The following is an 11497-nucleotide window of genomic DNA, read 5'->3' as shown; positions in this document are numbered from 1 at the left end:
TGGTGGGGGATGCGTTAGTAGTACCCCATTACCTGTTACGCTTTTAACTTTTATCAGCATTTAATAATCTGGTTTAGTTAATAATAATTAAGTGAATAAACTAAACACAAGTGAATTGAATGAAATTATTATTTAAGTGCATTTTTTAAAAACACAGGTTACACCAGTGTATGAGGTGGACAGTAATTATACAAAATGTAATTATTATTACCATTATTTAGTGCAACATATTGCCAATGTGGATGATGAATGATGATTAATGTGTATGATAATAATTTGAACAAGAAGAATGACAAAGAAGAGATCAACAAAAGTAAAAAAAAACCAGATGAAAATGACAAATAGATTTAAGATGAAATGAAAATCGGTCAATGTGGATGGGAAACAAATAGAAAATGTTTGGTTATATAAATTGTAATTTATATATGTTGTTTTGTAATCAACATAATTTGACTTGTACATGCTTTTATTTGTAAAATATACAAGTAAGCTTTGTTCTTTGTTGATGATTTTTCGTACCACCCTGTATGATATCAAGTATTTCACTATATAATCATGCTTCGCACGAAAAATCATAGGACCCTCATTTTTGGTTGATTACTTTCATTCAAAAAATTTTCCATACAAACTCGAAATTGGTTAACATATATCATATTTAAAACCAATTTTTGAACTTGCCCGTATTGAATCAAATAGCTGAAAAGATAACAGTTTTACATACCAGAATCAAGTTGGCTGAGTACAAGATGGAAAGAGAGAGAGAGAGAGACAATTATCGAGATGAATATAAGAAAAAACTAGTAGTGTTCAATCATCTCGAATTTAGATTCAGATTCTTGTACACAAAATCATTTATGATTCTTGTAGATGGATAATAATTTATGATAATTCGTCAATATTCATATAATGATCGTCATCGTTATTTTAATTTGATGATTAAATGATATGATGATTATAATCCATTATAATGAGGGTTGAATTGAAAATGTGAAAAAAGACTTTGTTTTTTTTCCCAAACGAAAATCTTCAACAACAAGGAGAAGAATCAGGCAAATTTGTATATTGTCCTTTGCATAATTTTGAGGCGAACTTAATAATTTTCTCTCCTAATTTGGTTTGATTTACCTTTTTTTTTGTTTTGGCCATCATTAATAAACGATTCGGATCTTCTCCCAATCGTATTTTTTTTTTTTTTTGGATTTCAAATCGACACATTTTTTTCGACGACGGCCAACAATTTTTTATTTGTATATATTTAACATATACCTATTACTTTCTGTGTCTAAATCCAGAACAGAATGGGAAAGTTCACTTCATACACTAAATATATATGATCCGATCTAATTAGAGCCCATAATAATTAACGAAGCTTGACGACGACGAGTTGAAAAAAAAGAAATTTTCCAAAGGTTTTTTTAAGGCGTTAAAAAACGATGCCGATCTTGTTTTGTTGTTTGGTTGATTGTCTCTCCTAATTCATTCGAATAATTAGTTAGTTCCAATGTATTTAAACGTACCAATTTATGAAAAATAAATGATGAAATGTGTGAAAAAATAAGCAAAGATTTCCTTTCTTTCAGGGTATACGCGCACAATTGTTTTTAAAACATGTGACGACAAAGTTTGCCTGAAAACACAACCAAATCGAAAAAAAACAATCAAAGCTCATTATGGAAAACAAAGATTGTGAGAGAAAAAACTTTGTGAATTTGTATTCAATAAATTTTAAATAATGAAAACAAAGAGTGAATGGGTAAATGAGAGAGAGAGAGAAAAAAAAAGGTTTGAATCTCCTTTACCTGTAACGCTGTATGGATGCAAAAAAAAGAGAGTGAAGGAAAATGAAATCGAAATCTTCAACTTATTCAACTTCATCTAAACATTTTATCAGTCATTCCAATGATAGTTTGTTGGTGGTCTTTGACTTGAAAACGATATGACAAGCTTTTTTCTTTGTTTGTGTTATATAACCCGTACAATTTTGCATTGTATTATTATCCATCATGTGGACAGACTAAAAATGTGTGTTTCTTTATTTATCTTTAAAGATTCAATTGCTATCTGATTTTCGTTATCATTGATAGTTTTGAAAATAGTTTTTTCTTTGTTCTGTATCCATCGATCCATCATCTTCACATTGACACATCTTTGGTTTTTTAAGATTTATTCATCATTCTATACGTGCTTTTTTTCTCATGTTTCTTTTGTGCATAAATCAACTCAACAACAACATCCATTAATGATTGAAAAGCGATTGATTATTTGATTGTTCATCATCATCATCATCATCATAATCATCTTTCTTCTACCTCGATTGGAAATAACCTCAAAAAATGAAATAATTTTCATGTGTAAATGTTGTCATATCTATATTTTTTTCATTAATGATCTAAATTAACTTTCATCGAAAAAACGATTAGATAAAAATCGTTCAAATAAACGAAAAATGAAACTTTGATCGATCATCTATCATCATCATGAAAATCTATCATTTAATGAGAAAAAATAGAAAGTCATTTTGTAGTACGATATTTATAATGACAATTGATTATGTAAGCAACAAAAAAAAGAAGCAAATTACCAACGTTCAAATGAATGAATCTTTTTTATGGTGAATTTAGAAGAAAGTGATAAAATAAAACAAAAACAAATTCAGAATTTTTCACAATCATCATTGTTTGCACATATTCGAGGTGAATTTCGTTTACATACAAAAAAGCTATTCATTTTCATAATGATCAAAATTAACCAATCGATTAATTAATCAATTATATCTGATACCTTGAACTCGTGATATGTGTTTAAATAAAATTTGAATGAAATAATGGGAAAATTTCCTGTCGATTTCAACCATCATAATTGACGAATAAATGAAGGATTTCTTGTGTGTCGATGTCACCAATTTTGTTCAATGGCTAAAAAATCTAATCAAATTATAATGATAATCGAATAAATTCATTGTCATCCATTAGCGCAATCAATGAATAACCATGTTGACCATATTGACATTTCATCAAATTGGAGCTTTAAGCGTCCTGTTCACCATTTCAATGTTGATTGCATTCTGCCCATTATTAATACTTCGCTGGTTCTATAAACGTAAAAAAAGACGATTAAGACGACTGAACAATAACAATAATAATAATAATCAACTGAATGGAATGAAAAATTCATTATCACCATCATCATCTATTAGTGATATGGCAATTGCTTGCACATTACAAATATCTGATGTGGTCGTCAATTTACTTCGTTCATTGAATGGTGGTCTATTATTGGCATCGTTATTCCTAATTTTTATTCCTCAACTTCGATCAAATTTCGACACATTAATGAATAGTTATGTATATAAATCACAATATGGGTATCATCATCAACAACAACAACAACATCATGGTTCCAACTTTAATTCATTAATGCATATGCCTGAACCGGAGCCATATATTCTAAATCGAAGAAATGATTCCCATGTGAATCTGGTGTTCAATGATGAATTTTCCATTAATAATGATACAGAACCTACAAATAGAGACAAGTTTGCTAATGTAAATAGTGAAAAAAAATATTCACATCTAAACAACATATTTGCATTGAAATTTTCACCAATACCAATCGTTGAAGTGATACTTTGTTTGGCATTTTTCACATTGTATTTTGTCGAAGAATTCATACAATTATGTTTTCGTTATCGTAAATATTTTTGGGCATTTAATTCGACTGTAGTGATAAGTTCTTCAGACGTCCATTGCAATTATACATCGTTAGATTATCGTATCAATTGTACGAAACGTTTTCTCATCGATTGTAGTCGAAAAACGTTTACAACAAGTAATTATTCATCATCGGGTAGTTCGTCATCAACAAATGATGGTAGAAAAGATTGTGAACGCACATGTTTTGATCGTTCAACCCCTATAACAATGATGAGCAGCAATGACAATAATTCAACTAATTATCAACAAAATTATCATATAGATAAAATGATAATGATTCCAGGATTTGCATCGACAATGACTAAAGTTAATCCTCTAGTCCAAAATGAATTTTTCACGAATGAACGATCCAACGAGCAAAATGGCGATGACATGAATGCTGAACCGATCAAACAGCAGCAACAACCAACACAACAATATGAAAGCTTAAATTTAAGCAATAATAATGATGGTAATCATCTAGTTGATGGCCAAAATTTTGTAAATCATAATGAACCACAATCTTTATTATCAAATTCTTCGGCCCATTTACCCTCATATTATTGGCAACAACAACCAGAATTCAATATGATTGCCAACAATTGTAGCCATCATCATCAGCCATCGACTCTGGATGAAAATCTTCATCTAAATATTTTTAACAATAAAAGCAAACAAAATCATGATTCAGATCATCATCATCATAATCATTGCCAACATCATTTATTGCCACATGATTTATCAGAATTTAATCATAATCCAAAAGCTAATGATGCTGTTGAAGACGATGTTAAAAAGATTCGATTGAATGCTGATATAAATACAATAAATAAATTAAAAAGTATCGATTTTAATGATCATGATGAAGAGGAAAAATTTTCTTCAGAAGTGAAACAAAAATCCAAATGGATAAGCAAAAGAACAATGCAAGAATCACCAAATGAATCAGATAATCGTACGGTTTGTTGTTTCTGTAACTGTTGCAATTGTTGTTCACAACATTACCATCATTCAAATGCCATTTCATCAACGAAAACGGATAAAATGTTTGATGATAATTCAACGACATCCGGTTCAATGAGTGGCCAAACTTTGGCAAAAATTTTCCTGCCAGACACCACACAATTGAATAACATGCCAGCATTGTATATCGGCGAAGGAATTCTCATTGCCATTCAGCCTTCAATTGCTCTACTATGGCTTATGCTATTTGTCATATTAATGCATAAAATGGCCAATGGATTAGCAATGGCAAATGAATTACATTATCGTACAACTGGCCGTCAGCGAAATCTACCAAGTTCAACGATTTTTATGTTTACCTCATTACCTTCACTTGGTTGTTTATCTGTGATAGTTGCCAACATTTTGATTTATTGGAAAATCAATTTAGATTTTGCTACTGCATCATTCAGCAAAATGAATCAACAACAGCATCATCAATCGAATCACACAACAATAGCATTGCCACTTGAATTAGTCATTCTCAAAGTGATACTTGTTTCACTATCAGCTGCAACATTATTACATTTGATCATGTTGACCATACAGCAACGACATCATACTTATTTGTTATCAACATCGTCAATGAATAATACTAAGAATAATAGCAACTCAATGGTTCATTCATCATCTATGAAAATTGATAATCAAAAATCAAAAAAACAATCGGTCAATGACGGAAAAGAATATCGTAAACGAAAATTTAACCGTAAACAGCCAACAATCAAATCGACTCCTTCATATTCATCAAATTCACATAATAGCCGAATATTTCAAAATTCAACACCATTCATAGGGCCAACCTCGATTATAACAACATTATCCAGACAGCAGCAAACACTTTTATCAATGACAATATCATCGACAGCATCCACATCTGAATCGAAAAGTGGTATTATTACTAATAATAATAATAATAACAATGATAATATGCCCATATCGATAGATGATGACCAAAATGTAACCAATACATCGATGAAGACGATGGTGGTTGATCATGAGAATGGAATAAATAATGATAACATGCCGCTAATAACTGTACACAGGAATAATGTTTTACATTATTTCATCATGTATTCCGGTTTTATCGTCATATTGATGGCAATCGCATTTTTAAATTTCAAAAATTTTAATTTGTAAACTTTTTTTGTTGTTGTTATTATTATTGTTAATATGAATGATGATGTATGTGATAAAAAAAAATAAACTAAAATTTCAATGAAAACAGAAATCTTCTATGCCAGCTTGTTTTTTATTGTTATTCTTATATATCATTTTGGCTTCTTCATTATGATGATGATCATCATGTAGCCATGTGATTGGAATTAAAAATAATACCGAACATATCGATACAAGACCAGTGATCAATATGGATGTTGAATAAATGTCATTATTTCCATCATTATTATTAACAGTAAGATCTAATCAAAAAAGGAAAATGGTGAAATAAATAACATATAATATAATAATTGATGAGTATGAACAATTTACTACTCACTTAGGATTGGTGGTCCAATTAATGCAGCTAGACCATCAAAAAATGAAACAATTCCATAAGCATTGGCCATTTTATTTGTACCTAACATATCGACCAAAACGACTGGTGTTAAACATACATTGGCACCTTTTTTATGTTGGTCGTAGATATTGCGAAAATCACCAAAAAAAAAAAAAAATAAAATAAATTAACGGTCCAAATATTATATCGAAGTCGTCCATATGTTGAGAGGAACCCGGATTCGAAATTCATTTAAAACAATGAACAAAAAAAAATATTATTATTCACATTTTCAAGTATTAATTTCACTATATCATAACACACACTCATATATTTTGTCCAACAGTGCGGATATTTATAATAACTTTTTGCCACACAAAAACAGAAACGAACAAATAGGCAATATTTTACACCAATCCGGATATCATTTCTAATATTATTATGAAATCTAATATATTAAATAATTGGTGAAAATTTTCATATAATTGTATATAAAATCCAATGCCTGATCAAAAATATACATTTTCAAATGTCAACGATTGAAAATGTTTATGGATTTTTTCACATCATCATACTAGCAATTGATGATACAAAATCAATACATAGACAACAAAATATTCAAACGAATTTTTCATCAAAATTATCATCCATTATCGAATTGAAAAACATGAGTTAAACTAACCAAGAAATTATTTTATTTCACTTAGTCTTATGCAGTGAAAGTGGTTCCTTTCTATCAAATTTCAATTTGTTTAAATTATCTAATTAATTTAGTTTAGTAATAAACGAAAGCAATACTATTCTATCATTGATTCATACTTTTTTTAAAATGCAATAATTTTAATGATTAAATTATAGAGTTGATAAATCTTAAAACAATAAATGCACAACTTCCCCCTTCTCTACTACTACTACAACCATTTATACATCATACATTTGTATTCAATTCATCAAATCGATAATCAAGAAATGAATGCATAAATTGTATAGATAATGATCTATCTATATACGGAAACTGAAATTACCTTTTATTTTTCACTATTTGTATATATATATGGAAAAGATTCTTCCTTTTTTATATATATTCAAAAAATTCGGTATCGATCCACCAAACAACAACAATAATAATACAAGAAAAAATAATTTGATTTATCAAAAACAAAACAAAAAAATAGAAACAGAAATAACCTAATATTGTATAGATGAAAGATGATCATCATAAAAAAAACAATGAAACAAAATGTCTATTAAACGACTAATTATACCACATTGTCTTCAATCATTATGAAATGTTATAAAGTTTTGTCAGTTTGATCATATGTTCAAAAATAAGAACGATACAGATATAATTTCTTCATTGATGTAGAGAAAAAAACTAATGATGATTATAGAAATACAAAACTAAATTTAGATTTTTTTTTTATGATGACGACTATCGACGTTAATCATAATCGTCATTATATATTTTTTCGCATTGGATCAATCGATGATAGATTGTTGAAAACCTTTGGGTAAAAAAAAAATTACTTGATTACGCGGCTTAATGAAGGAACCGAATATATGGAAAAAAGGAAGTCAAATTGAATGATAAAAAAGAAGATTCATCTATCCATAAATACATAAAATAATTGAATACATTCAAATTATCATTCCAATTGCATATAACAAGATGAAATACAATTCAGAAAAATATATCTACAAAGTATATTATGATTTGGTAAATGGATCTATTCAACCTATTTTGGATAACGAATTTCAAAGATAATTTCCAGTCAAAATTATGATGATGATGATGATGATAGCAAACGAAACGTGTAATCATCCACTATTATAAGAGCTTGCTATATTTTTACACAAATTAGATTCATGCATTCATTTTTTTTCATCCAACTAAGCTCAAATGATTAAGATGATAATCAAATTTTTCCATTACTACTATTATTATTATTATATATATATGGATGATTATTTTTTTTCTCATTCTCGAATTTTCTCTTCGTTTTCGTTCATTGACGATATTCCTGCCGGATGAAAATGATGACATAAAAAGAATATGAAGAAAAATTATTCATTTTCATTCTTTTTGTCGTCTAAGATGAGGTGGTAAAAAAGGAATTGGATGAATAAAATGAATAAAACACACTTACCGAAAAATATTCCAATCAATGCATAGAATAATTGCATTGTTACCAATGTATAGGCCAAATTAGTAAGCCAAACGGTAGCACCAAGTGCAATGGTAACGACAATAAATAGCCAAAGATTATTTACATCAAAACTGGTAGATATAAAACCAAACAATATTCTTCCAAAACCGTTGGCAATTCCAAAACAACAATAAATAGATGCACCGGTCGAACCAAATCCAGCGCGTCTAATACGATCAGTGATGATGATTACGGGCGTAAAAAAGACTAGATTTAAGATGAATTGGCTCAATACGAACAATAAGAATGATTTTCTAGTCCATAATAGGCTGAAATCGGCCGTTTCTTCCAACACTTGACAAAACAATGATTTAGAATTCAAAGCTTGTTTAGATGACGTCGTTAAAGATGGACAATCAGGTTCGGCATATAGGCCGGAAAAAACCAAACATGTAGACACGAAACCAGCTAATATAATCATGGCACCTTTCCATGTATACATTTGAATAAAATAATCACTTATAAAAGCAAAAATAGCCATCCCGAAACCGGATCCACATTCAGCGATTCCGGTTGCTAATGCAAGTTTACGATCAAACCAAACGGTTATAATGACAAGCTGTGTGATGAACAGTAGCCCTAGGCCGCAGCCGGCCAATAAACCAATGGTAATGAAATGAAAATAGATTGATTGATCGAATATAGTTGACAATAGCATTCCAGTGATAGCCATTATGGAACCAATTATTGATACTGTTCGGCATCCATATACTTTGATCAGGCCACTAGCAAATGGAGCTAAAATAACAAGACAAATAATTTATGATGATAAATTAAGAACAGAAATCCTGCGTAATTGTTGGAAATTGATTATTTTTTCATTAAACAGAAAATAAACAATTTCCATGATAAAATTGTTTCAAATCTTACACCCTTTGGGAAGACACAATGCTGCTGTTTTTTTTTATCGAAAACAAATCCATTGTCAAGTGAATTACGCTACTATTATAAGCATTTAGGCTTATTCAGCATTTTATTCTGTATGAATGTTTTTTTAAAAACAATTTCGATCAAATAAAAATAGTAATAACAAATTCTCGAGGTCATCATAATATAAGAAAAAAGGAAACAGAAAAAATTGATCATGGCATAGGGAAATGAAATTTTTTTTCTCAGGTTATTATTCAACAAAAAAAACTGACAGTCGGAATGAAAAATAATTGTTTCACCATAAATGATGAAATTTTTTTTCTGAAACAAGAGATGATGTACAGAATACATATGTAGTAATAGTATATCTAGCACCAAATCTTTAGAATTTTTCGCATTCGAACATGTTTTCAAAATATAGTGGTGTATCAACTAAACAAAAATCATTTTTCATCAGAATTTTTTTTCCATCTTCATCATCATTATTATTGCAAAGTAACACAAAACCTGCCGAATGCAAATGTCAATGTTTTTCTCACGAAATTTTTTTTTTATAAATAGTTATAATAAAATAAAATATTTACTTTTTCATGCATTCGACTAATGTGAAGAATTTGTATCTTGAACAAAAGCAATAACAAAACAAATTCAACAATTCAAGTAGACAATTGTGATCATCATCATCATCAAACAAGAACATGTAAGAATAAATTTGAATATATATCGAATAAGATGTTGTAAACACATTCTTTCGAATCATGTGTCATAAGATGTGGATAATAATAAATAAATACTTACAGATACCGTAAATAGTTCCATTCATAATCGATATAAAGATTGATGTTATTGTTTCAGTTTGACCATAAATGGCTAAAAATTGTTCATAAAATTGGCCACAAGTATATGCATAGCCATCATCAAGTACAGATATAAATAATGATGACATCACCACTATCCAACCGAATTGGCCATCAATTTTTGGTGAATCACGATTCAAAAACGAATCTGATGATGATAATGATGAATATGTACGAGATGAATATAAAGTTTCTAGATACAAAAGGCGAATGCTGTTCAGACTCATTTTCTATTGGCAGTATGTAATAAAAGGAAATAAAGTGAGAATATTAGGAATAAAGAAAAAGCACACGAGTTCGTATTTTTAAAAACAAATACTTAAATTTTGAAGAAAATTCATAATTTAATTTGTAATTAATTTTGAGTAATAATTTTCAATGTTGATCAATTTCGTCTATCGGTAAGCTACCAATTATTATATTCAAATCATTCATAATGTATGATAGATTGATACGGCAATCTGGATTCGGTTGTAGCATCGGTTCAACAAGCATTACAAATATAGTCGAATCTAATGATGCTAAAGCCGGAAATTCATTCAAATCTAATGAATCACCTTCGACAAATTGTTTATAGGCTTTAAATTTTTTTGACAATACTGATTTCCATGGTAAACGACCGGTTAACATTTCAACTAATACAATGCCAGAACTCCAAACATCTAATGGCACTCCATTATGAGGTCGAACATATATTCGATCGACAAAATGAAAAGTTTCCGGTGCACGATAAGATTCAATGCCGCAAGAAATCTGTAACATAAATTTTTCATTATGATATTTGTACATTGTGGCCATACCGAAATCGGTCAATTTTAAGCAATCATTTTGGTCGATGACCAAATTCGATGGTCGAATATCTCGGTGTACAAAACCAAGTCCATGGAGATAATTTAGAGCGTTGAGCAAATGTTGAAAATATTTCAATGCCTTTGATTTTACCAAACCCAATTGATTAGTTTTCAGATGGTGATTCAAAGAGCCATTGACTGCATATTCAAGATATAAACATGCATTTGTTAAAATTTGTTCCGAATGTATAAGCTTAACAATATTCGGATGTTCCAATTGACAGTGTATTTGGATTTCTTTCTGAACTTTAAGCTTGAGACTTTCACCAAGTATATGAATCACTTTTAATGCCAACAATTGATTCGGATAGCGTTGCTCTTGAATCAGATACACACGACCATATGTACCTTGGCCGATTGCTTTAACAATTTTCACTGTATTAGATAAATCTAATGATGACATGATGGCCTGTAAACAAATAATAAAAATTTTTCCAATATATGTCAGGGAATTGTTATGATTTCGAAGAATTTAATGGAAAACGATTTACACGTTAATCAATAAATTTTAGAAAGATAC

The 11497-nt window shown here is 29.3% G+C and overlaps 3 protein-coding genes across 3 annotated transcripts; 1 reads left to right on the top strand and 2 right to left on the bottom strand.

The window, feature by feature from the left end:
* The first annotated feature begins 1895 nt into the window (after positions 1-1895).
* On the top strand, positions 1896-5925 carry LOC124496712 (uncharacterized). The gene has a single exon (XM_075728374.1). The coding sequence runs from the start codon at positions 2991-2993 to the stop codon at positions 5832-5834; it is 2844 nt and encodes a 947-aa protein (XP_075584489.1). The 5' UTR covers positions 1896-2990; the 3' UTR covers positions 5835-5925.
* Positions 5910-10532, bottom strand: LOC124493831 (monocarboxylate transporter 12). The gene is made up of 5 exons (XM_047056940.2): positions 10446-10532; positions 10068-10356; positions 8340-9137; positions 6193-6318; positions 5910-6115 (listed from the first exon to the last, which is right to left on the bottom strand). Exons 2-5 carry the CDS (start codon positions 10351-10353, stop codon positions 5910-5912), a joined length of 1416 nt encoding a protein of 471 aa, XP_046912896.2. The 5' UTR covers positions 10354-10356; positions 10446-10532.
* Positions 10367-11413, bottom strand: LOC124493819 (serine/threonine-protein kinase chk-1). Its single transcript, XM_047056929.2, has one exon. It carries the CDS (start codon positions 11378-11380, stop codon positions 10502-10504), a length of 879 nt encoding a protein of 292 aa, XP_046912885.2. The 5' UTR covers positions 11381-11413; the 3' UTR covers positions 10367-10501.
* Positions 11414-11497: the final 84 nt, after the last annotated feature.

The sequence above is a fragment of the Dermatophagoides farinae genome, chromosome 2 (genome assembly GCF_024713945.1).
Source record: "Dermatophagoides farinae isolate YC_2012a chromosome 2, ASM2471394v1, whole genome shotgun sequence".
Classification (NCBI taxonomy): domain Eukaryota; kingdom Metazoa; phylum Arthropoda; class Arachnida; order Sarcoptiformes; family Pyroglyphidae; genus Dermatophagoides; species Dermatophagoides farinae.
This window is presented reverse-complemented; position numbering and strand designations above follow the sequence as displayed.